Source organism: Dromiciops gliroides, chromosome 2, assembly GCF_019393635.1.
Source record: "Dromiciops gliroides isolate mDroGli1 chromosome 2, mDroGli1.pri, whole genome shotgun sequence".
NCBI lineage: Eukaryota > Metazoa > Chordata > Mammalia > Microbiotheria > Microbiotheriidae > Dromiciops > Dromiciops gliroides.
Window position 1 is genome coordinate 462,491,144 of NC_057862.1, and position 27,969 is coordinate 462,519,112.

A 27,969-nucleotide genomic window follows, 5' to 3' on the forward strand; every position below is an offset into this window, starting at 1 on the left:
CATTTAACAACAACAACAATTTAAAAAAACAAGCCGAAAAAGTAAGCCAAACACAAATATCACACTATGCATGAAAAACATCAAAAGCCACACTAAAGCATAAAAAAAACAAAACATGGAAAAGGTCAAGTATTTGAATGATCAACAAACATACAAATTCATTTTCCCCTAAAAACAAACAGAAAAGCATATATCCTGGTTGGCCCTTCCAGAGATACTTCCAAATATGTGGTCTTAAACCAGACCCTTTGTGGAAGAAGTATTTGGGAACACAGATTAATAGAGTCCTGACCAATAGTCAATTTTGAAAACTGGTTACACAAACAATTAGAAAGGAAACTCATACTTTCTATAGATATCAGGTAATGACTTTAATTTCAGTTGTTTTCTCTATGGATTGGGGAGGATAGAATCCCTTGCTCTTTCCCACAAGGTTGCCCCTCTCTCTATTGGTAGAATCAAACAGCTATTGCCCCACTACTACTCCTTTTCTTTTTCTTTTTCTCTTTTTTTTTTAGGTGAGGCAATTGGGGTTAAGTGACTTGTCCAGGGTCACACAGCTTGTAAGTGTCTAGTGTCTGAGGCTGGATTTGAACTCAGGTCCTCCTGAATCCAAGGGCCAGTGCTCTTTCCACTGCGCCACCTAGCTGCTCCACTACTATCCCTTTTCACCAATGCCTGCAATACCTTTAATAGAAGGCAGAGCTTATTATTCCCCAATTAGAGGATGTCATAACTAGCACTGGGCAAGTGGGGCTTTGCCTTGGGGTGTTGCCATGGGCAGAATTCCTCCTTGTAGCAGTGGCTGTCCCCACGTTTTGCCTTAAGATTCTGATAATGGGGTTGCCCCTGTTGCCCTGTGGTATAACTTCCTGGGTGGGGGAGCAAATGAGTATTTTGAATATCTTTATATTCAAAATAACCCCATGAAGGAAGTAGAACAATTATTTTTACCCCCATTTTACAGAAAAAGAAATAGATACTGGAGAGTTAATGGTGAGATTGAATGACCTCATGGAAGTTACAAATTGGATTCCTGTTCAGGTATAGTTTAGATTAGGTGACCTCTGAGGGTCTTTCCAAAATTCAGAGGCTTCAGAAAGTTAAGTGATTTGTCCAAGGTCTCACAGCTACCAATTAATGGAGCCAGGACTGCAGCTCCCAGCTCAGCTTGCTTTCCGTGATGCCATGGCCCTTTTGGTCTCAGATAGGACAGCAATCTAGCTAGAGACAGGGAACTTTCATGAGAACCAAAGCTATGGAAAACATTCAGTTCCATTGAAATGAGGCATTAGAGGAAATTTTTCTTACAAGGAAAGTGAATCCAGGCAATGCATGTCAGGCTCCAATGGTTTCCAAGTTGTTGGTCTGGGTTGTAAGGATGTGGAACAATGTTCTCTCTGTTCTGTGAAAAGGCAGTGGTTTCTCTCAAGCTGGTGCGCTGGCTGACATGATGGACATCTCACATTGGACATGTCAGTCCTGGAATTCCTCTCCCAGGAGGAACTCAGGCTGATACCTAGCCAAGGTTTGTCTGTTCTTCGAGGCTTATCTAGCTCAAGTCCTGCTTTCTCCATGAAGCCTCCCTATACCACTATGAAATCTTCTCTGGTCTTGGAGACAGGCAACCTGGCTTTGAGATCCAACTCTGTTACTTAATAATAATTGCCTCATGTGACCTTGGGCAATTCACTTCCTTCCTCTGGCTCAGTCATTTTCTCTGAAAAATGAGGATAACATCAAGAGGCTGTTGTGTGTGGACAGTTACAAATATGTGGTTGTTGTTGTTGTTATTATTATTATTATTATTGCAACTTCTTCTGGCATTCACCGTATAGTGTGTTTTATTATTTTACTCTTCATGTGCATGTTTCATGTTCTGAAGCAGATTAAGTTCAATTTTGAGCCCTTAATGGGCAGGGACCATATCTCATAGTGTTCTCCCTCTCTACCCAGTCCCCTCCCCGAAATGGTGGCATAAACAAGTCGCCTGTATTTATACAGCACTTATCTGTTTAGGAAGTACTGCCTTCACAATAACTCTCTGAGGTAAATAGGGTAATGATTCTCATTTTGCAGATGGGGAAAGTAAGACTCAGGCAGGTGAGGTGATTTATTCAACCTCACACTGCTAAGTATGTGGCAAAGCTAAGAACTCTGACCTACCCCTCCATGTTCATTGATACCATTCTGTTCCTTGTCCTATGAGGCAGCTAAGGGGCACAGTGGATAAAGCATTGCCTTTGGAGTTAGGAAGACCTGAATTGAAATACAGCCTCGGACACTTGGAGCTGTGTGACCCTGGGCAAGTCACTTAACTGCTGTCTGCCTCGGTTTCCTCAACTATAAAATGGGGATAATAATAGCACCTCACCTCCCAGGGTTGGTGTGAAGATCAAATGAGATAACTATAAAATGTGCCTAGTACATAGTAGGGGCTTAATAAATGGTTTCTTCCTTCCTTCCTCCCTCCCCTCCTGTCCTTCCCTCCCTTTTTCTTCCTGCCTTCTTTCTTTCTACTATCCAAAGTCACTCTGACAAGAATGCTGGGGTGGAGAGAGATTCTGAGCCCCAGCTCTCTGGTCTGAATCCTTAGCCAGGACAAGAGCTTTCCAAAGATTCTCTCCACAGTAAATAACCTGCCTCTTCACCCTCAAGAGGATCCTGAAGAACAGGTTTTGAAAGTTGTCTGGCAGAGCATAGGATTTCAGTGGAGACTCAAGGAGGCTTGGCTTTCCCTTAGTATACATTAAAGGCCCTCCTGCTGAGAGAAGAAGGAAGGAGGTTGTTCTTTCTCCATTTCCTGCCTTCACAGACCCTCCCCCCATCCTATGTATTAGTGATAATGAGACTCCCCAAACTCATTAAGCATTAGGAGAGGAGTTTTGCTGATCTGAAAACTTAGCTAAAGAATGACTTCTTAACCACAGGAGTGGAGGGGAAAGCCCTTGGGAAATCTATCTATCGTAACAGACTTTGCTGGGGACTTAGCCTTCAATATCCTGCTTTAATCTCTCAACAGCTTAGCCCATGACCCACCACCATCCCTGTAGGATGCCAGGAAGCAATAGATTCTTTGAAGGTAGTTCCACTAGTGCCTGCTCACCTTTAGCATCTCAGTCCCAGAGAGTACAAGACCCCAGATTTATCCTGTCAGTTGATATCAATGAGCACCCAAATTGACTTTATTGAGCTGAAGAAAAAGAAACTGTAAGGAAAATAAACTCTGACTTTCCTTTCTCCCATCAGTACACAGACATATATGCTGAATTGTCTTCTGGACTAATGAATGGAACCAACTTGTCAGTCTTTTTCTTACTGAAACGAGAGCCTGGTGTTGGGCGTATGACATAATCATGATGAATTTATGTTCACAAGCAATGTCTTGGTGGAACAAGATGATGAAGTCAATGTTTGCAACTCTGGGATTACTCCCCTCCAAGTGCCCCATGATCCAGGGACACTGGCCTCCTCATTGCTCTTCAAACAAGACATTCCAGTTCCCAAATCCATTTCTTTTCATTGACTTTTTACCATACCTAGCACACTCTCCCTTCTCACCTCCCCCCTCCTGGCTTCCCCACCTTTCTTCAAGACTCAGCTAAAATCCAACCTTCTGTAGGAAGTCTTTTTCCAGCCTCTTTAACATTAGTGCCTTCCCTCTGAATGACCCCCAGCTTACTCCATATATATCTTGTTTGAACATTTTTTTCACCCATTAGATTGTGAGCACAATGAGGGCCAGGATTGTTTTCTGCCTTTCTTTGTATGTTCAATGCTTAGTATAATGCCTGTTACATATAGTAAGTACTTAATAAATATTTGACAAATGAAATAATATAATACAGAGACACCTTTACAGATGAGGAAAACAATCAGAGATGAAGCAACTTCTAAGCATGGAACAAAGTATTAAGAGTTGGAAGGGACTTTTCCCACTCCCTTCCTTTTGGAATAGAAAAAAATCTAAGGTCCGAGAAAGGAGAAGTGACTTGTCAAGTTCAGACAGCTATTAAATGACAGGACCAGGACTAGAAGCCAGATCTCCTTTCTTTCTTCCAGTTTAGTGTCCCCCCCCCCCCTCCGCCTTTACACTATGCTGATGAATTCCAGCTAGGAAGAGGATACTTTTTGGAAGATGTAGGGGAAGAAATGCTGAAAACTAGATGCTACATATTGGTGGAAATCTTTTTCTTTTAATGGATAAATAGGATATAAGATTTATACAGAGCAACAGAGGAGCATCCTGATGGAGTGGTGCTTGGAGAAATCAGTACCACTATGATTGTGCCAGTACTTTCTACACTGACCCTCAGAAAGAAAGTAACCTGAGAGATTTGTAGTATTGGGAGTCCTGTGGCTGCTTGATGAAGCCTCATGACCTCTTCTCAGAATAATGGTTTTAAATACATAAAATAAAACATATGGGCTTATAAAGGAAATTAGTTTGTGGTCTTGGAGTCGGGTAGACCTGGGTTCAAGTTCCACTTTTGACATATGCTGGCTGTATGACCTGTGTAAGTTACTTATTTCTCAGTATCATTGATAACTCACTAAGCCTATTCAGAACAGTTGCAAAGCTATACTGGGAGAGGGAGATTTTTCACTGGTTCTTGATCAGTGAGATCATAGGACTTGAGTCCTCATAGCTTCTGTACTCCCATCAATTTCAACCTTCAAACAGTAAACATTTATTATGTACCATGCACTGTGTTATACAAAAAGAATCAAAAGATAGTCCCTACCCTCAAGGATCTTATAATCTAATGGACAACAATAGATGGTGACTTCCATAAAGTCTAGCTGAAGGGATTTAGGAAACTAGAGTCCCAATCCCAGCTTTATCATTTACTAGCTGGGTGGTCTTGGGTCAGTTACTTCCCTTCCCTAGGTCTCAGTTTCCTTCTCTATAAAACTGGATGGTCTCTAATAGGTTCCCTCTAGCTCAAAAATTGTGATGCTATGAACTGATGCTCCTTCTAACAACAATTAACCTGGTGAAATAGAATTCTTTTTTAGTTTTTATTTCATTCATTCATCCATTCATTCAATTTTCCCCAAGTTACATGTAAAAAAATAAATTTTTTCACACTGATTTTTTAAAATTTTGTGTTCCAAATTTTCTTTCTCCCTACCCCATGAAATCAAGCAATTCAATATAAGTTATACATATGCAATCATGTAAAACATTTCCACATTGGTCAGGTTGTGAAAGAAAACAAAATACCTTTAGAAAGAGGAACTAACAAAAATAATTGTGCTTCAATCTGTATTCAGTTCTTTCTCTGTAAATGGACTGCATTTTTCATAAGTCCTTCTGATAGCATTCTGCTCATCATTACAGCATTGCCCTTCATCCTATTCCCTCCCCATGATATTTACTCTATTTTCTATCTTCTTTCACCCTATCCCTCTTCAAAAGTGTTTTGGTTTTTACTGCCCCCTCCTTCACCTTCCTTCCCTTCCTTCACCTCTTGAAATAGAATTCTAAGGTCAGCTTGTCCATCCCCTTGGGCTGAGCTATCCTTTACACTAGACTGCACCTTGGGCCATTAACAGTTATCTTGACTTTTGTTTCTCCACTGGACTTTGATGACTCTGGAGGAGAGCATGAGACTGACAATGGAACTCTGCCTAAATGAAATCCAATTCATGCACATCAAGAGGAACACTGCTGCCATTGTCGTCATAGTCAACAACAACAACAACAACAACGGGTCCTATACATTAGGCTGCATGGAAGAGGAACCCTTTATCCAGGTTTGTGTTTACATTTCAGAATCTGATATCTGAGATGATACAGATGCCAGGTACTTAGTCATCTATTCTTTTTTTTTTTTTTGCAGGGCAATGGGGGGTTAAGTGACTTGCCCAGGGTCACACAGCTAGTAAGTATCTGAGGCTGGGTTTGAACTCAGGTCCTCCTGAATCCAAGGCTGGTGCCTTATCCACTGCGCCACCTAGCTGCCCCAGTCATCTACTCTTGAACCAATTGTTCCAAGACTCTGTAGCTTCTTCAGTAGTCAGAATTACCAGCTGAGCTCACTGACCATATTATATAGACAAGTGGGTAGACTGAATAGTCAGGACCCAAAGTAGGTCATGGCTAAGATTCCAAACACATCATGATCTCACAGCCCAGGGATTTGGGAGATCCCCAAGGGAAGATTCATGACCACAGAGTGTCAGAAATAGATTCACAAGCACTTTTGGCCAGGAGAGCCACAAATGACCCCAAGGCCTACTCTTCATATTGTAAGAAGCTAACGAGGGAGTGGAAAGTAGAGTCTCATAATGGGAAAGAGCCAAAGATGGATCCAAGAATATCTCATAGTGCTCCCTCAAGGACTCAGCCCTTTTTGTAGTTCTTCATTACTTGCCACTTCAGCATGTGTCAATCAAGCAGCAAACACTGATTGCCCATAAGGGGATTACAATCCAATTTGGGAGATAAAGACATATACACAGAGAAAGATTACTAATGTTGCAAGGCAGCCGATGATTAATTGCCAAATGTGTTGTAAATAGGAATTCAGAGGAGGGAGAGGTGCTATGGGCAGGAGTAGTTGGGGATAGCTTCAAGGAGGAGACTAAGCCAGACTGCTCAGGGAATTCACTGTGTACCCAGAGCAAGTGGAATAGAACTTACTCTATTTCTTTTCCCCGAGAACAGGGATGGTTTAATTTTTGTAGTTGTTGCCCCAGTGCCTGACACATAGTAGGTGTTTAATAAAGGCTTGATGATTGATTCTTTTCATAAGAGTGATTAATATTGGAGATAAGAGATCAGAGTTCATAGTTCATAAGGTGGCATGGTGAACAGAGGGCTGGGCCTGGATTCAGTAGGATCCAAGTTTAAATCCAACCTCAAACACTAGCTGTGTCTTTTTTTTTTTTTAAATAAAGTATTTTATTTATTTATTTTTTCCCATTTCATGTAAAGATAGTTCTCAACTTTTGTTTATACAGTTTCCAATTTCAGATTTTTCTCCCTCCCTCCCCCCTCCCCTAGACAGTACTAGCTGTGTCTTAATCCTATTTGCCTCAGTTTCCTCATCTGTAGAATGAGCTGGAGAAGAAAATGGCAAACCATTCTAGCATCTTTGCTAAGAAAACCCCAAATGGGGTTACAGAGAGTCAGACATGAATAATTGACTAAACAACAACAATAACAGAATGGAGGTCCAGTGGCTTACCAAAGGTCACACAGGGAGTTAGTGACAGAGTTAGGACTAGAAGGTATGCCTCCTGGACCCCCGGTTCCAGTAATCTTTTCCATTACACTGTTTTCTACACTTGGCACATGGACTGCCCATCTGCCACAGAATGTCTCCAGACCATTGTTTTCAGCTTAGTTAGATTCTCACCTGAGCAGACCACAACTCAGAGCTGTATACTGGATTTCCAAGAGGCACTGCTAGACATATTAACAGAATTCCAACTCAGCAACAGATTTCTACACCACCAACACCATTTTTATATCCTTTACAACATAATGGCAGACAATAAATCTATCTTGCTAATTACACATCCAGCTTGTTAGGACCCTCGTAAAACATGTCCAGCTGCAAAAGCTATGAGATGATGTCAAATCATATTCCTGTTCTCTAAACAGAAACAGGATTATTTTCCAGTTTCTGATGAAGCTACAGTGTTCTAACCCATGTGTGGAAACAGCTGCCAAACAGGTCACCCACCTCTAATAAGACGATAACAGCATTGTCCTTCCCTCATTCCCTCCCTCCTATAAAGAGGGCAGATGTTTGTTCAGACATTATACGGTTTAAATAAAGTCTAAGGGACTAACTAAAAGAACCTGCTAGTGTAGGGTTTCCTAACAGCCGAAAACATTTTGCATTATTAAATCTATTTCAGCATTTCTGCCATGATCCCCTGTGTGTGTGTGTATAATTTTTTTTCCAATGGTGCTCACCCAGATTTTTAATTAGCCGTTTCTCCTGAATGAGTGGTGGATAATATATCTGTAAAACTGTCACTAAGCTATTGGGCGGCCAACAATGCTTCCTTCTTCTTTCAAAAAAATATAGAAAGAGAAAGAAGATCATTTGTCTGAGATTCTTTAGGTAAACAAAGACAACCAGAAAGTAAGTTGCATTATTTCAAGCTAGGATAATCCTTTTTTTGGCTACAAAGTCACCCTATTTCTCCTTGGAGAAAGACAGTTAAAGAATAACAGCTCTATGTCCTATGGAGCAATAGTTGAATGCCAAACAAACTTTTAAAGACAAGAAGATGGAGACAATAGGAAAGCAAACTAATTTAATTTTCATATGTTCGAGGAAAATTCCAGAGTAGTTTTAAAAGAATTTAGTCTGACCAAACAGACAGCATCTGTCTGAGAAGCTGCCATATTAACTACCCCCACAGTTCTCAGTGCAATTTGGCTGGACAAATAGTAATGCTGAAAAAGAAGATGAATAGACTTACCTTTCCATATCGAGACGCAAAAGTTCCCGTGAGTAAGGAGTGAAAAATAATTATCGTCTCATCTAAGTCCCACACGAACACACGCTGTGAAGAAAGAAATTAAGCAAATGGAGACAAATTGGCTCATGTCTTCATGTTTACAGGAATTAATTCTACTGGGGGGTAGGGTGCTGAAGAAGTTACTTAGAGTTACCAATAAGTAACAAAACATTTAAGGCACACAGTCTGGTCCTAAATGCCCCACCTCAATACATATATCCTTCAAAAACAACAAGAGGTCAGTGGGTCACAATGGCCAACCTTTGGTTCTCCAGTCTATCCAACATACCTCTGCACCTTCTATTTTCCTGATATGCATAGAAAAATCCATTAGAGGAGGCGTCTAATACAACAAGAAACTGCCACAAAAGACTGTGGGAAGTGAGTCCTTCATACATTCAAAGGATAAAGATAGCACCTGTTCTAACCTTCTGGAAATCAGTGCTTTGGTTTTTTTTTTCATTGATGTTTTGATATTTGCTGTATTTGAAAAGCAAAGAAGAGCGTGGTATCCAGAGGGGGAAGAAGAAAAAGTCAGCACCTAGATTTTATACAGTTAGGACTCAGACTGATGATATGATAGGAGCTAAAAGGGACCTCAATTGAACACCCTCATTTCACAGATGAGAAAAATGGAAGCCTAAAGAGGGGGAGGTGAGTTGCTCAAGGGGATGCAGCAAGTTAGTGGCAGAACTGGGAATTACAATCTAGGTTTCCTAGACTTTCAATTTTCTGGCATAGAAGTAGTTACATTCAACCTGACAGCACTGTGAATTTTATAATATTTAAAAATATAACCATTATCATCATTATTATTTTACATTTAGTATAATCTAGATTTACAGTACAGTGGAAGGATCATGAGATTTGGAATCAGACAACCTGGGTTTAAATCTAGAATCAGCTATTTCATCACCTGTGTGATCTTGAACTAGTCACTTCCCACTTTTGGGCCTTAGTTTTCTTGTCAGTAAAATATAATAGCTAAATTAAGTGGTCTATTAGATTTCTTCCAAATCTAACATTCTGTGTTTGTGCTCATTGTTTTTTTCTATCCCAAATCTCTCTTTTCTCTTTAGTCTTTTCCCCCCCTGAGATCTATTGTCATTATTTCTTCTGAATGGATGAAAGATTGGTAAGAACAGTTAAAGAAGTGTAAAATACATAAATTCTCTTTACCTTCAATACGTAGAATTAAACAATATCCATACCTATTCAACTGTTCTTACTAAGACTTTCAAAAGTTCTACTCATAAGGGGATCATTGCTTTGGGTTGCAAGGTTGGTCAATACCATGTTATAATTTCTACTCTCCCTTTTTCCCCTCTCCAGAACCAAGAATCTGTTATCCCTCTCCTCTTGTCCCATAATGGTGGGGGGTTGGAGTAGGGGAGATAATGCCAAACATAAATCCAGGGTTCCAAACTACTACTACATAATAATGCAATGGGATTTCATAACATGAACTGAGGCTCAGTCAATATTGTTTGTTGAAACCAATAATAAAAGTATATTTGAATGAGACAATAGCCATTCTTCACAAAAAAGTCTAACTAGAACCTGGATCGATGGTATTGCTAAACAGTTCTTTGTAATTGTGGACGTTAGTATTTTTCTTTAGCTATCACCATCTCCCTTTCCCACATGACATCATACTTCATATTTAAAGTTGACATTTCTGACAGTGTTGCTAACCAATTATACCACATGGTGGGAAAGACCAGCTTATAGCCAAAGTCCCTGAGATATTTTATGTATCTAAGATTACATCTTAAAATAATAATAGTGCCATAGCAATATAAGAGATCTTGAGAGATCTCCACTCCAGTCTTATTCTAGGCATGTGAATATTTAAGTCATCCAGGCCAGAGAGTTCTCTATTTTCTTCTTAAATATCTCCAGACTGAGAGATAATAACAATCTCCATTGCTTGTTGTTGTGTTTTATCTTTAACAGTTAAGAAGTTATTCCTTCTGTCCAACTGAAATCTCTCCTTTCTTTATCATAAACTCATTTCCTTTTCACCTTGGTTTTCATGGATACTGAAAACAATTATCTACTCTCTCTTGCTGCCACCTTCACATGCCTGAAAATGGTCATCAATTCTTCCTATTTGGATCATGGACAGAATCTAGGTCTATGAACGCAATATAATAGTGTAGTCTAGTAGCAATGTCTCTTGACTAGATTCACGAATTCAGAGGGAGTGGTTTTGTGTTACCTCAATCTCATTGTCCACTGTAGGGGAGGGGTCATTGCTTCGTTTTGATCGGCCACGAAGCTTCCCATCAGAGCCCCGATGTTGCCTGTCTGTCTCTCCATCCTTTGCTGGTGTTGGAGGTCCATTATGTGTGCTGTATTCCAGTACTGCAAGAAGGGAGAGGCCAATCAAGTCTGGAGCTCAGCCATTAGTTTTATATGAGAGAAGTGCTTACATGAAGAATAGCACCTGGGAAGAAATGCCCCTGCGAAGCTAGGAACAGTTCCCCAAAGACTGAATATCACAGAACCTTCCCCAAAGGTCTCCTCTTTCCCCTTGCCATCGACTTAACCCAAACTGAATATGTATGTCTTTCTAGACTTTGTTGGAAAGAATGCTGGATTTGGAGTCAAAGGTCTGAGGTTGGAATCCCAATTCTATTACATACTCCCTGTATGGCCTTAGGCAAGCTCTTAATATTTCTTTCTGGGACTTATTTATAAAATGAGGAGGTGGAAAGCTTGATGATCCCTATAGTCCCTTCTAGTAATAAACCTTAGGATACTTGATCTGTGTCAGCTTGGTTGCACAGAGATGAATGGAAGAACGTTATTAAATCTTTGCGACTGAAGTTTCCTGCCCCCTGTACATGCATCTTATTTCATTTTACTTTTATGTATAATTAATAAGGACAGGGATACTACTAAAGATTAGGCCTATGACTTTGTTGGTATATGGAAACTCCCAAGAGGGAAAACATCCTCTCCCAATGGAGGTGACACCTTTTCTGAAACTTAGAGTCTTGGAGAGCTGTCTAGACCACTAAGAGGGTAAGTGACTTGTCCAGGGTCACCCAGCCAGTATGTGTCAGAGGTGGCATTTGAACCTGGGTCCTCCAGGCTTCAAGTCCAGCTTTTGAAATACTAAAACATCATATCATTTTAATTGAATTAAGGGAAGGTACATTTCAGCACTTGGTCCAACGATTTGCTAAGAATGGGAACGGGTGAGTAGTGTATTTAGATTCATGTAGGAATCCCCAGTAGGGTTATAACAGTAGGAAAGAGAGAAAGAAAAAAAACTCTTTAAGAAGAGACTTTAGGGTTTGACTGCAGAAGTTGTTCCCTACCTGTTTTTTCTTAAGCCCCTACTATGTGAAGGCCCTTGTGCTAAGTGTCCAGAGTATGAGTACTGTTTCTCCATACATACATACACACGTATACATATACACACACATACATACATACAAACAAAATAGACTTTGCTTATAATCTTATATTCTAAGGGGTAGCAGTGGGAATGCCTAACTTGTCAAATATTCAAATTATGCCAGGCCATTGTGCTAGGGATACAGAGACAAAAATGGAATCCCTGCCCTCAAAGAGCTTGTAGAAGTGGGGCTCTTAACCTTTTTTGTATAATGGACCCCTTTCACAGTCTGGTGAAGCCTTTGGGCCAGAATGCTTTTAAATAATTCAAGGAAATACTAAATTTTACTTAAAGGTTTGTGAAAATAAAGATGTATTCGGCACCCCCCACCCCCCCCCCCGCCCCATCAAGTTCATGCATCTTTTTTTTTTTTTTGTGAGGCAGTTGGGGTTAAGTGACTTGCCCAGGGTCATACAGCTAGTAAGTGTTAAGTATCTGAGGCTGGATTTTGAACTCAGGTCCTCCTGAATCCAGGGCTGGTGCTCTATCCACTGCACCACCTAGCTGCCCCTCATGCATCTTTTGAAATCTATCCAAGGACCCAAAGTTAGACCATTTCTCTACCAGGAAGACATACAACATATATGAAAGTCAAGACAATTTGAGGCAGAAGAGAGCAGGGATGAAGGGGAAGCAGAAAAGGCCTCACAATATAGGTAATCTCCTAGCTGGGCCTAGAAGGGAGATGGAGATTCTAAGAGGCAGACGTAAGAAGGAAGAACATTCTAGGCATGGGAGATAGCTTGTATAAATGGGAAAAAGCATATTCATGGAACAGCTCAGTAGAAAGTAAGATTTAGAGTGTTTTTATTATTTATTTATTTATTTTTTTAGTGAGGAAATTGGGGTTAAGTGACTTGCCCAGGCTCACACAGCTAGTAAGTGTTAAGTGTCTGAGGCCAGATTTGAACTCAGGTACTCCTGATTCTATCCATTGCACCACCTAGCTGCCCCTAGAGTGTTTTTAAATGCTAGAATGATTAGTTTGTAATTTATGCTAGAGGCAATAAGGAGCCACAGAACATTTTTATGAACAGGGGAGAGACATGATCTAATCTGGTTTTTGTTGTTGTTGTTTATTTTTGTTGTTTATTTATTTATTTTTTGGTGGGGCAATGGGGGTTAAATGACTTGCCCAGGGTCACACAGCTAGTAAGTATCAAGTGTCTGAGGTTGCATTTGAATTCAGGTCCTCCTGAATCCAGGGCTGGTGCTTTATTGACTGCACCACCTAGATGCCCCTCAATTGGCTGAGTTCTGAACAGCAGTCTAAATTCCTTAGCCTGACACGTACAACTGAGGTTGTAGAGGCCTTTCAAACCTTGTGTTAGTCTACTTTCCAGACTTCTCTTGTAGTAATTCCCTTCATTTACTCTTTCTCTAGCCATATTAGATTACTAGCTGTCCTTCACCCATGTCCCACATCTTCCAAGCTCGTGCCTTTGCTCACATCATTATCTCTAGAACCATTACTTTTCTTTCCCTTTCCCCTACCCTACCCCTACCAATTTCACCTGCTGAAAATTCTTCCAGACCTTGCTGAAAATATAACCTTCTATGAAGCCTTCCCTGATATTTTCCTTAAAATGAGGCCATATTAGGTCACAGAAATGACCTTTCCTTTCTCTGACCTTGACCTCCCATATATCTTTATTTTTGGGTGGGGAAATTAGGGTTAAGTGACTTGCCCAAGGTTACATAGCTAGTAAGTATCAAGTGTCTGAGGTCGGATTTGAACTCAGGTCCTCCTGAATCCAGGGCCAGTGTTTTATCCACTGTGCTATCTAGCTGCCCTCCCATATATCTTATACCTTATTTTGTATTATAGTGCTCTCTCTCTCTGTGTATCCTGTCTCCCTATCAGATCAACTAAAAGATTCTTGAGGGTAGGGACTGTTTACTTTTAGCTCTGCTGTGCCTTATCCTTACACAATACTTTGCACATGGTAGATATTTAATAAATGTTTGTTGAATTGAAACAAGAAAATCCTTCAACTCCTTTTGGAGATTTTGTGATCATACTTAAAAAACCCCAAATATTAGTTTTGAGTAATGTCAGATGTTCAGGTTTTGTACTCTAAATCAGCAGACCATCCAACTGAAGTATGCTGCAATCAGCTGCAAATTGTGCGGTATTTTATATAAATGTTATCACATGCCAATGAAAACTACAGTGGGGAGGGGAGGAATAACATCTGAATATTGTATTCAGGCAGTAGAGAGGAGGATAATGATCTGTAAGTAATGCTATAAACCATCTGAGTCTTCAGAATTTCGAAACTAATCACTCAAGGAGATTCTGGATAATTTCAAAAGTATTGGAGCTTTTTATGAGAAATTTCTAAGAGACATACTAACTCTGAGTGTATGTGTGCTTTAAAATAGACAGACAAGAGGGCTGAAGAAGCAAGAAAACTCAGCTATAACTGACAATGATCTATACCATTAGATTTTATGTACACTTGTTAGATATATATCAAAAGCCATCCCACCCACTTATCTTCATGTCACACGATCAAGGAAAAATAGAAAACAGAGGAAGGCAATTAAGAAAAATTCATCAAGGGAACATATTGTTCTCTTCCAATATGTTGGGTTTTTGATAGTGAACAAAGAAGTACTTTCCAGTTAAGCCACATACCTATGTGCCTTTATGACCAAGGCTTGGGGATTATGGAATATTGGATTGGGAGTAGAATGCTAACTGATGCTTGTTCTCTTCCTTTACATTCCCCCTGCTACATTCAGTTTTCCACTGATTTTCTAGTCTTTTTTTTCCTCTGTGAATTTTTTTTAGAGAGACTGAAATACAAGTTGAGTATCCAATGAATATTCAATTTTCTTGAACTATGGTATGTGCAAGAAGACTGAAGCTTGCAAATGAGGAAAAGGAACAACATATTTGAAATAGAGAACATTGGACCAACAGTTAAAAATGTCTGGATTCAAGATCTGACTCTTCTACTGACTAGCTGAGTGACATTAGGCAAACAATCTAACCTCATCAAGCCTCAGTTCGATATCTATTTTTTTTTTTTGGTGGAGCAATGGGGGTTAAGTGACTTGCCCAGGGTCACACAGCTAGTAAGTGTCAAGTGTCTGAGGCCGGATTTGAACTCAGGTAGTCCTGAATCCAGGGCTGGTGCTTTATCCACTGTGCCACCTAGCTGCCCCTCAGTTCAATATCTATAAAGGGATGGTGATAATCATATTTGTTCTACTTATCTTGGGCTACTTTGGGGATCAAATAAGGATATATGTGAAATAATTTTGTAAACTGTAACATACTACATAAATGTAAGGAATATTAACCTTATTATATTTAAATGATATGTAAATACACAACTTTATTATTAATAATACTTTTTTGACCACAGTTTGTTCTGTTGTACCAGGCTCCAACTTCATTCAGAAACAGAATTCATGAATGAGTCAGTTTATGTAGCATTCAACGGACCTCATAAACCACTGGTTCTCTCATCATACTTAAGAGAAAGGTGAAATCACTCTTGCTGATGGTAAAAGTGGGAGATGAAATCAATTATCCAAAGCCACTAAGAAACCCAGGGAGGAAGCCGATGTTAAAGGTGATCGACATCACCAATCCATCAATTTGTTCAGTGAATATTAAGGGCCTGCCTTCCTAGCAGGTGTTGTGGGATACAAAACAAGTAATGGGGATGCTGATGCAGAAGAAGGAGACCATCATTCTCATCAAGGAGCTTACCACGTTATGGAGCTAAAGAGTACAAGATAGCATCTAATCAAATGGTTGCTTGATTGTACCATTCAGACCAAAATGTTATAGAAGTTCAGAGAAGGGAAGGAACTGAACAGTTATATTAGAGGTGTAGACATGGTGCTTCAGACAATCTTGGAAGTACTCTGAATGTCCCAGGGAGACAGGAACCAAAAATTACCCACAGTGTTGATTTTACAACATGTTTTATAAAGCTGTTTGCTTTTAAGCTGCCCAAAGCACTTAATTCTGGCAACCATCAGCATTTAACTAAGCACATAATACTTTTAAGGCACTGTTCTCCTTACACGTGAGAGAAAAGATGCGTTTTCAAAATAATTACATTATGGGAGCCCAGCATTGGAAATGAAGAATCCATTTGTGAACACGCAAATAATCACACACTAACTGATCTGTTTGATGGCTTCAGATGTGGAGATAGAGGGTTTCTTTAATATGAGGGCATACCTGAAGTACCATTTATGAAATTGGGGATATATTTATCCTATTACAACTCACAAGATGATTAGAGTGAGGTTTTGTGATGTCATAATAAATCCCTAAAGGCTTAAAATGATTTTTAAATTAATGAATGACAAAAGATAGGATTTCCATTTATATAGAAAAAAGAGGATTTTTTTTGGGGGGGGCAAGGCAATTGGGGTTAAGTGACTTGCCCAGGGTCACACAGCTAGTAAGTGTTAAGTGCCTGAGGCCAAATTTGAACTCAGGTCTTCCTGACTCCAGGGCCGGTGCTCTATTCACTGCACCACCTAGTTGCCCTGAAAAAAAGAGGATTCTATATGAAAATGCAAATCTCTAGTATGTATAACTTGCTTTGAAAATGTATATGATAAATTCAATGTTAACTGAAAAGCCATACTATTTGTCTGTTTTTATTTCTGGACTTCCTAAAGGTATTTCCCCCCTTTTATATAATATCAATAGCATTTATGAATGATACCCCTAAAACACAGTAGAAAAGATAGAAATAGAAATTCCATTTAAAATAACTACAGACCATATAAAATACCTGGGAGTCTAACGACCAAGATTTACACAAGAACTCCATATATACTACAAAATACTGTTTATGGAAATAAAGACAGAATAGCTGGGTAAACAGTAATTACTCATGGATAGGCTGAACTAATCTAATAAAACAATGACATTCCCTAAATTAATTTAATTATTCAGTATTCTACCTTTCCCAATGCTAGAACCCTGCTGGAACCACATCTTTCTAACCTTATGCCTTAATACTAGCATTTGTATATTCTTAAGTTTAGGCCAACCATACTTGTGCCATGCTTTCTCACATCCCCTTCCCTACCACCTGACCACCCACATATCTGCCTGCTGAAATCCTCCCAATACTTCAAGGCTCAGCTTAATGAACACCTCTTCCAGGAAGATTCCCCTGGTTTCCTCAGATGACAATGATAATAACAGATGCTCACATTTATATAATGCTTTAACACTTGCAAAGTGCTTTTTTCCCTAAGAACTGAGCTAAAATGAGACAATGTAAATGAAGGCATTGGAAACCTGTAAGCTCTGTATAAATGTTAGCTATCATAATGTACAAGGCCTTGCACACAGTAGGTACTGATATAAATTTATTTCTTCACATATATTCATATTTGATCTTCACAGAAACCCTATGAGACACATAGGAAATGTAGGAAGTTTGTTTAATGAATGAATGAATGAATGCTAAGGGAAATAGGATCGGAGAAGGAAATGGCAAACCACTGCAGTATTTTGCCAAGAAAACCCTATGGACAGTACTGGCCTGTTAATGTCCACAGTATCAAGAAGAGTTGGGCATGACTGAATGACTGAACAACAACAAAAGAAAAAGGGAACTAAGATGTTTTCCTTTTTAAATTCAAAATTAGTTCTGGATTCTAAATTCCCACTTCAGTTCCATGAATTGAGGGCAGTCCCGGCATCTCTCGTTTACCATGGGCCAAAGACAGTGCCATGAACAGCTATAGTGGTCTACTTGAATATCCATGAGAGGCAGCCTGGGCATAGCACTGGACTTGCAATCAGGAAAACTTGGGCTCAAATCTCAACAGAGACTAGCTGCGTGACCCTGGGCTAAGTGACAACATTTCTGTTTCCTTATCTGTAGAATAAGAGGATTGAACTTGCTGATCTTTGAGGTCCCTTCTTGCTCTGAACCTCGGAGCCTGTCATCTATACTTTTTCTTTTTATGATACAGTATACTTACCAGCAAGTGACTCTGAGCTCTGACTGGTAACATTGTGTGAAGACTCTTGAAGTGCATATGTAGATGTGGAAAGGGGTGAAGGGCTGATGCTGTTGGCAGACACGTATGGAGAGTTGTAGGAAGAGCTATAATACTGTGAGTATTGGCTCTGAGCAAAGCCTGGGTAGGATGGATATTCCTAAGGAAACACAAAAAAACAAAGGTAGGAGGTTAAACATCATTCTTTACCTTCCCTTATTCCCAATCTCAGCCATGGGCCATGGTTTGGTGTCATGGAGAGGATGAGAAGAATCCCAGAATTGCGGATCTGGAAATGAGTTTGAGGTTTACTCTGTACAGCCTCTACGCAAATCATGAGCTTCCCATACAACACCCTGGTAAGTAGTGATCAAACCAGCTTCTGCTTGAAGGTGTCTAGAATGTACTATCCCATAAGGCAACTCACTTTTTCTTTTTTTTTTCTGTAGGGCAACAAGGGTTAAGTGACTTCCCCAGGGTTACACAACTGGTATGAGTCAAGAGTCTGAGGCTGGATTTGAACTCAGGTCCTCCTGAATCCAGGGCCAGTGCTTTATCCACTGTGCCACCTAGCTGCCCCAGCAACTCATTTTTTCAAGGCTTTAGGGTTGGTTTGTTTTTGGAGATTTAAGAGGTGAAGATTTACTGAGGAAATATTAGGACATAATGGAATATGGTAAACGAATGATTTTTTTTTTGGTTTAATTATGTGTTTGACTTACATTGGAAAACCTAGAGTGAGTCAAGAAGAACCTGGGCTGCCAGTGTTGGGAGTGAGGCAGAAATAGATACTGGTGCTTGTTCCAGTTATGAAAACTTTAAAAAACTATCTTTAGGTACAACACCAGTGCTCACTAATCACCACATTCCACATGTAGGTGTTCGTATAATACCTTTGGGCACATTTCTAACCAGAGAGATGGAACATAGTCTCCCATATTATTTCACGTAGGGAAATCACAATCGGTATTTCGTGAGGAATACTGCTCATGCTCTTTGTCATTCTCTGTTATGTTTTGCCAAAGGATTTAGATACTTAAAAAACCTGCATTATTTATTTATTTTTAATATTCTTTTAAAATTTTGAGTTCCAAATTCTCTCCCTCCCTCCTACTCTTCCCCCTCCCACTGAGAAGGCAAGCAAAATGATGTTATACATGTGAAATCACATAGAACATATTTCCATATTAGACATGTTGCCAAAACAGGGAGAGGAAATAAAGTGAGACAATTATACTTTGATTTGCATTCAGAGTTCATTAGTTCTCTGGACATGGATAGCATGAGTTGTTTGGAATTCTCTTGAAACATTGTATTAATCAGAGTAGCCAAGTCTTTCACAGTTGAACGTCATTACAACTTTGCTATTACTGTACACAATGATCTATATCCTGGTTCTTCTCACTTCACTTTGCATCAGTTCATGTAGATCTTGCCGTGTTTTTTTTCCTGATCTAGTTCTTTTTTATGATCTGAAAACCCCATCCTTGTAACACCCAGTTCTGTTCTCTGAGACCAAGAAGAAAAAGTCTGATCAACCATATGATAAGCCTTAAGGTAACTAGAGCCATCACCTTTCCCTGAAACAAAACCTCCTCCTTTCTGGGCTAACCATTATTAGTTCCTGCAGCCATTCTTCATATGGTATGCTTCTTTGCTCTCTCACCATCTTAGCTTTGATACTTCCTTCTTTGATCCTATTAAAATATCATGTTTGGTCAATCTGAAAAGAATTTGAACCATCTCAATATTGGAGAACTGATAAGGAAAAACTTATTTTCTGTAAAAGGCTAGGACTGTTGTTTGTGAAATGCAGTATAAATAGTCAGAGGCAGTACAATAAAGTGGGAAAGATAAGGCCACTCCTTTTGGGATAGAGTTGGTGGGACCTAGGTTCAAATCCCATGTTGGTCATTTACTACCATATGACCTTGGCAGTCTCTTGAGTTTATCTGTAAAACCGAGATGGTTATAGTAGTTGGCCTCCAAGGTTCCTCTGGCTCAATATCTATGACCCAATGATCTTATGAGATGAATATGTTGCTGTGTTGGATGGCTTTACTTAAAATTTTTGTTTGTTACAAGGAAGCGTTTGAGGCATGGCTGTCAAGGGGAAATGACTGTTGTCAATAAACTTAAAAATAATAAATATTCTTGACAGGACCAGAGTTTAGATTGACAGAGTATATAAAGCAATTTTCAGAGACAGCTTTTAATGTCCTCCAATTTTAGAATTGTAAAGGACTTTAGAGATCATTTAATTCATCTGCTTCAAGTGCCAGATTAGAAAACTAAGAATCAGAAAGGGAAAGAGATTTGCTAGTTCCCTTAACACATGGCTCTAATAAGGATCTGGTAGTCTTTAAAATTATACAGATGGCAAACACAATCCAACCCTTTTACAACATAGCTATCTACCTGGTGAGGTGGAAAAGAGGGAATGGACTACTATGTGCTAGGCATTGTGCTAAATGCTTTACAAATATTATCTTGTTTGATCTTCACAGCAATCATGAGAGGTGCTATTATTGTCTCCACTTAATAGTTGAGTAAACTGAGGCAAAAAGAAGTTAAGTGAGTTGACCAGGGTCAATAGCTAGTAAGCATCTGTGAATTCAGGTCTTCCTGACCCTAAGCCCAGTGTTCTATCCAATATGCCACACAGCATTCTCAGCTAGGGTGCCTCTTAATTTAGGGAGGACTAACACTTAATTTGGGCTAAGCTATCTCGTATCAGGATTTAATTGCATTCATCAGTTGTGTTCAATAGTTGAAAGAGTGTTGAACTTAGAGCCAAGAAACCTGGTTTTGAATCTCACCTCTGACACTTATTAGCTGTATGCCCCCGACAAGTTACAATTTCTTGAATTTCCAGTTTCTTCATCTGTAAATTGGGGATATTAAAAATGATACTAGCTACCTCTTAGGGTTGTTGAAGGGAGATAACTTTGTCAATTCAAAGTGCTATACTAAGTGATAATGAGAATTGTAATAATTCTAAGCAGCAAGATCTGATCCAAATTATAGCCAAATCCAAGAAAAAGTGAATAGGCTAGGTGACAATTGTATCAGACTTCCAGCAGTTTGCCCCAAAGCTCTGATTTTAAGCTAATATTTTGTTTTAAAAAGGAAAGGGCTGCCTCTTCAATGTACAGCTAATGACTCTGTACCTGATGCATGGTTCCAAATCCTGCTGAGTTGGTCAAGCCATTTGCCCCTTGATAAATCCCTGAGGCACCTGCAGAAAGGAAAGAGATATACACTGATATTAGATTTCTTACCCTTGGGAGAAGTGGTGGGAAGATATGGACATGAAACACTCATCACTTTAAGTGATGGGCAGTGATAAGTACAGCACCACATAGACACAAACATACAGGTAGCCATGCTGGACTTTTGGGGCATGTGGTTTTTAAAATGTTACTGCCCTTTGTCGAGTTCGTTCTGATTTCTGCCTATAAAATGAAAGGCAATAAATCACCAAAGCCAGGGGCCTGCTTATAGCACAAGGACAAGGATGGGACAATATATCACGTATTGAAAGGCATTTTAAAAACAACCATTAAGCCCAGTCAAAATAAAAGCCCATAAGGGAACTGAGAAAAAGCAGATCCAGCCTCAGCTGGGAAATGAGGCAACCGGCCAGTCGGCTTTTTATCCTATTCTTTTTTTTTAAAGGTAATTTGAAGATTTTTGTATCCTCCCCCAAGATGTGTTGTTATGTGCACGAAGAATGGAAATCTTGGCATGCTAACATCTGAAATGACAGGAACTGAGGGAGCTACTTAGATGAAATATGAGATGATGCACAGGAAAATGTAAGACCTACATTGTAGTCCTTGCTCTACCATGAACGTGCTATGTGACCTTGGGCAAGCTATATTCCCCTCCCTGGACCAGTTTATCAATTGTTAATACTTCGTTGGACATTCATAATTGGAGAGCATCCAGAGGAAAGTTATCAAGATAGTGAAGGTTAAAAGAACTAGGAATGTTTAACTTGGAGAAGAGAAGACGTGTGTGTGTGTGTGTGTGTGTGTGTGTGTGTGTGTGAGAGAGAGAGAGAGAGAGAAGGGGGAAGGGTCATAATATTTGTCTTCAAGTGTTTGAAGGGCTTTCATGAGGAAGAGATTAGACTTGTTTTGTGAGGTTAGGAAAAACTTCCTAACATAGTTATCAAAGAGTGGAATGTGCTGCCTTGAGAAGCAGCAGGGCCCCTATCATGACAGGTCTTTAAACAGAGGCTGGGTGACCACTTATAAGAAGGTAAGCTACTTGAAGGCAAAAATAGTGTCCCATTTTGTCTTTGGATGCGCAGTGCCTAGAAGTAACCGGCCTTAATAGGTGCTTAACAACCTCTTCATCTCCTAAATTCTCTAGAGAGGCTCCTCCAGGATTTTTTTAGAGAGTATTTCATGGGTGCCAGTGATGATGCATTCCTTCAGTTAGTCCTCATTCTTCTAAATGACCAGATCACCCTTCCCCTTCCTTTTTTAATTCCTGGATGATATTTAAAAAAAATAACTTTTTTTCTATTATCAAACTTTTTTTTTTTAAGTGAGGCAATTGGGGTTAAGTGACTTGCCCAGGGTCACACAGCTAGTAAGTGTTAAGTGTCTGAGGCCGGATTTGAACTCAGATGCTCCTGACTCCAGGGCCGGTGCTCTATCCATTGCACCACTTAGCTGCCCTTATCAAACTTTTTTTTAAAAAGTATTCCCTACTAGGAAAAACAAGAAAAACAAAACCCTTGTAACAGGTATGTACAGTGAGGCAAAACAAATTCCCATATTGGCCATGTCCCAAAATGCATCTCGTTCTGCATATTGGTACATCACCTCTGTCCCAAGCATCCTTTACTACCAGTCCTTTGTAATCAAGGCTAATTATTGTGTTGATAAGAGTTCTTAAGCCTTTAACATTGTGATTTTATAATGTTTTGTTTGAGTATAAATTATTCTCCAGGTTCTACTCAATTTTAGTTCATACACATTTCAGTTCATGCTAGTCCTTCACAGGTTTTTCTGAAATTATATTTTTCATCATTTCTTACAATGATATTATTTCATTACACTCATATCCCATAATTTGTTCAGTCATTCCTCAATTGATGTTCCCCCCTAGTTTCTAGTTCTTTACCACTAAAAAATTCTATATTTTTGTATATATAGAACACTTTCCTCTTTCTTTGATTCCTTAGTGATAAAGCTGGGTCAAAAGATATGCATAATTTAGTAACTTTTTGTGTAGATTTTAAAATTTCATTCTATAATAACCACATCAATTCACAGCTCCACCAACAGTGCATCAGCATGCCCATTTTCTCACAGCCCCTCCAGAGTAATTTTCCTTTTTTGTCAGCTTTGGCAATCTAATGGATGTGAGATGGAATCCCAAAGTTACTTTAATGTGTATTTCTTTTCTTTTTTTTTTTTTGGTGGGGCAATGAGAGTTAAATGACTTGCCCAGGGTCACACAGCTAGTAAGTGCCAAGTGTCTGAGGATGGATTTGAACTCAGGTCCCCCTGAATCCAAGGCCAGTACTTTATCCACTGTGCCACCTAGCTGCCCCTTAATGTGTATTTCTAAAACAATTAGTAATATGAAGCATTTTTTCACATGACTATGGATTACTTGGATTTTTTTCTTGAGAGCTGCTTGTTCATATCCTTTGACCATTTGTCAATTGGGAATGGATCTCATTCTTATAAATCTGTATCACTTCCTTACATATCTTGGAAATGAGACTTTTGTTAGAGAAATTTTACTGCAAAGATTTTTCTTGGTTAACTGCTTGCCTGCTAATTTTAGCTTCGATTGGATTGGTTTGTGCAAAATCTTTTTACTTTCATGCAGTTAAAACTGTCCATTTTATCTTCTGTAATCCTTTTTATCCTTTGTTTAGTTAACTGTTCCCCTATCCATATATCTGAAGGGCAATTTCTTCCTTGTTCCTCTAATTTATTTATAATGCCACTTTTTACATTTATTTTATGTATCTATCTGGAGCTTATTTTGGTATATGGCATGAGCTCTTGGTCTAAGCCTAATTTCTGCCAGTGTTTTCCAGTTTTTCCAGCTGTTTTCATCAGTAATTCCTTATTCCATTATCTAGGGTTTTGGATGATACCATTTATATCACTTATTGTGCACAAATAAAACGAGGCAGGAAACAGGGAGCCCTTAGAGGTCTTCTAGTCCTTCTATTTTACATCACCCTCCCATTTTGTAAATTACAACCAGAGGTTAAGTAGTCTAAGATCACATGGGTAATAAGTGATGGAGTCCATGTTTGAATTCAGGTATTTTGAGTTAAATCTTCCCACTGTACCATGCTTTCTTATCCTTACCCCCTGTCCCCATTTTACTCCTTGTAGATGGTAGATCCATTACTTATAGATGTTGAGGTCCTCTAGATGTTCCCATTTGTGGATGTCATGGGCTAACTTGGCAAAATCCCAGACAATGATGATGACTACTATTCCTACTGCTGCTGCTTCTATTCCTCCTCCTCCTCCAGCAGTTACAGCTACAGCTTCTTTTGCTACTATGATTCCTCAATCAGATCATGGATTATCAAAAAAGAATGCTTAAGAATCTACATAGGAAAAACCAAATGGATGATGAGTGCTTACTGTCTAGATTTGTAGTTGAATGGACAGTACACTGGAACTAGTTCAGCAGTGTGTATATATATATATATATATATATATATATATATATATATCTTAGATACTTCCTACAGATGGATAAATGGGCTGATGGATACTTGGGCTGAGAATTTAATAAGAGGAAGAGAACAGGATGGATTTTATTTAGGAAACTGCACAGCAATTTCCCATTTCCCCAAGCTGTTCCTTGACACAAAAAATCTGTATTTTAAACATCAGTAACATTATTTTATATATAATATATAATATTTTAACATCAATAATCTTCCAATAATACAACATGGCCATGAATCTCAGAAAACTATTATCTCAAAAGAACTAAAATTGCAGGTGACCCAAAGGTCAATGAATAGATTCAGGGAAGGCACAAGTGGGCTGTGGCATATTAGCAAAAATGACTCACAAAATGCTATCAGTTGTAAAAATCTGTATAATAAATGAGTTGGACAGGATGAACTCTAAGGTGCCTTCCCATTCTAATGTTTTATATTCTAAATTCTTTTCCAGGTCTGACTTGCATGTTCTACCTTCTAAGATCCCTTACAACTTTATGATTCTATGACATATCACTTGCCCAATCAAGTCAACAAATATTTGCTAGATACTTGTTGTGTACCCCCTGCCACATGCAGGAAACAAAAAAAGTAAATTACATTAACCCTGTCCTTGGTAAGCCTGCCCCTCCCTCCCTCCCTCCCTCCCTCCCTCCCTCCCTCCCTCCCTCCCTCCCTCCCTTCCCCCTCCCCTCTCTCTTTTTGGTTTTTGGGTGAGGCAATTGGGGTTAAGTGATTTGCCCAGGGTTACACAACTATTAAGTGTCAAGTGTCTGAGGCCAGATTTGAACTCAGGTCCTTCTGACTCCAGGACCAGTACTCTATCCACTGCGCCACCTAGCTGCCCCAAGCCTATAACCTCTTGGAATGAAGTTGCATGGATGTAGAAAGTATTTAATAAACAAGTTCTGAGTAAATATTTGTTGTTGTTGTTCAGTTGCTTCAGTTCTGTCAGACTCTTCATGACCAAACATGGCATTTTCTTGGCCAAGATACTAAAGTGGTTTGCCATTTCCTTCTCCAGCTTTTTACAGATGAGGAAACAAGGCAACAGGGTTAAGTGACTTAACCAGGGTCATACAGTTAGTAAGTATCTGAGGCCAGATGTGAACTCAGTGAAGATGAGTCTTCCTAATTCCAAGCCTGGCAAGCTAACCACTGTGCGCCACCCAGCTGCCCAAAAGAATATTTACTTAAGTTAAATTATAAAGTACTCCTAGAACATAGATTCAGAGATGGATAGGACCTTAGAGATCATCAAATCCAACTCTCATTTTATAGATGGAAAAATTAAGGCAAAGAGAGGGGAAACATCTTGCCTCAGGGTCATAAAGGTAGTCAGTGACAGCATCAATATTAAAACACAATTCTTCCTACTCCCATCCTTGAGTCTTTTCAATGTCATTATTATTATTATTATTATTATTATTATTATTATTTGTAATCAGCATTTTATCAGTAAGACTTCTGCTAGCCATTCCTATCAGAAGATGAAAAATATGGTAAGAGGGTACCTTCATCTCTAGGCAAGTCTCCAACGGAGCTGGCCCACATCCCGTTCAAGCCAGAAGGTTCTTCAAGAATAGTAGCTCACCCACAAGCAATCTTCCCAGGGCTCAAATAGGAGTCCTGAACATGACTGTCCCCTCTCCTACTTCCTGGAATGAGCACTTTATGTTGGGGGGCAACCCACAGAATTCTTCCATTGTAGCAAAGCATGTTGAGGTACCATACTACTCTCTGTGGGTTGCCCAGGAATGTTAGCTAGAAGGAATGTGCCAGTCCTTTCAGTTAAAAGTTGGCTGGCTCTAGTCTAGTCACTATGGTAACTGGTTGGCCCTTCCATCTGACAAAGCAGAGGTCCTCCTAATCTTGTTCCCTTGGGTCAGGGACCCAAAGTGAAGAGGTGCAGAGACAAACATGGTTTATCTGTCTCTGTGACCTCTTTCTTCCCTTTACTAGATTCATTTTCTTTCTTTTTGAAAGAAAAGCATGAGCTCTATTTGGAGCTGCTTAGCCAGGCTTTAGAAACAAATAATCCTCAGTGTCTTCACTTGGTATCCTTTCTCCAAAATATCCTCTTGTTTGTTTTTATTTTAAGACGCTGGATTAGCTGGGGAATGGACAGCTGAACAAACTTGGGTTAGCCAAGTGTAGTCACAAAGCACATGCAGTGAGAAATATATCTCGTGCCAAAGACAAACAAGGGGGTGGGGACAGGGGAGACTGCCCCAGAACTAATTTGCCACCACATGTGGCCCTTAAAGCATTTTTTTTTTGAGAGATCGGGCAATCAGTCACTGCTTCGAAGACTCTTCTGGAATGCCAAATACAGGCACCTTCTCCATCTATGTTCCTATCCCCCTTATGATGGTTGGGATACACGGAAAGGGATGGGGATTCAAAGGGATCATATCAGAGAAACCAAGTCCTCAGAAGGAAACCTAAAAACAAACAAAAGCCACACCCTGGGTTCTAAGAGACTGACTTACAGAAATTCAATTTCTGGCCGATCCTCATCTTTCTTATCTATAAAATGAGGTGGCAAGACATGAAAGTCTCTAAGGATCCTGCCAGCTCCATCATTTTATATTCTAAGGTCTTGGAGTTAGAAAGTTGTCTGACTTCAATTCATAGCACTCCTCTTTGATCACCTACTAGAAAGAGTAATGTAATCATTTAATGCTTTGGGCGAGTTAAGCTCTTACAGTTCAAGCCGTTCTCTCTCATAGGTCTTGCTCTTCCCTTCTGCTTCCACAGACTGGACTATGAGACCTGTTAATAGCTACACAAGGGTCAAAGCTTCCTTGAAATGCCAGAATTGTACCTGGAGTCGGGCTAACATTTCTTGCCCCTCCAAGTTCTCTCTCCTTTTTGTTCCTTCTAAATCTGTTTTCTCTTTGCAGGCAGTTTAACAGCCTAATATTATACAGGCTGGATAGAATCCTGTAGAAGTCTTTTCTGAACAGAGGGAAAAAATAATAGAGCCCCATTGCTTACAGGCAAATACTAACAACTTTCTGAGAACATAAACCAGCTCTTGTATACTGCAGCTGAAAACAATACGGATGGGAATTTTCGATCCTTCTACTATACTGTCAGTTTGAAAAGATCCATCATCTTTTATTAAAGCTGCTAGGAGGGGGCTGGGGTCCCCCGGGGGGACACTCTATGTGTAAATCGGGTAGAGAACATGTTTATTGCACCGATTCTTGCACATGATACTGTGTCTTCCTGTTTTCCAAACGATTAGAGATAATTACATAAAAGACGGAGAACCTGCAATATTGGAATGAACTCACAGTGAACTTTGTACCAGCTGTGTAATCACAGAGGGCAACTTCACAGTCGC

The 27,969-nt window shown here is 39.5% G+C and overlaps 1 protein-coding gene across 2 annotated transcripts in view; it reads right to left on the reverse strand.

Annotated features, from left to right (window-relative positions):
- EYA2 (EYA transcriptional coactivator and phosphatase 2) overlaps nt 1–27,969 on the reverse strand; it is a 257,595-nt gene that overhangs the window by 71,383 nt on the left and 158,243 nt on the right. For both annotated transcript variants that reach the window (XM_043985380.1, XM_043985381.1), the window contains exons 6-9: nt 21,064–21,131; nt 17,876–18,053; nt 10,709–10,854; nt 8,449–8,532 (exon numbers count right to left, since the gene is read on the reverse strand). In XM_043985380.1, coding sequence (XP_043841315.1) covers nt 8,449–8,532; nt 10,709–10,854; nt 17,876–18,053; nt 21,064–21,131 — 476 coding nt within the window. The remainder of the gene's footprint in view (nt 1–8,448; nt 8,533–10,708; nt 10,855–17,875; nt 18,054–21,063; nt 21,132–27,969) is intronic.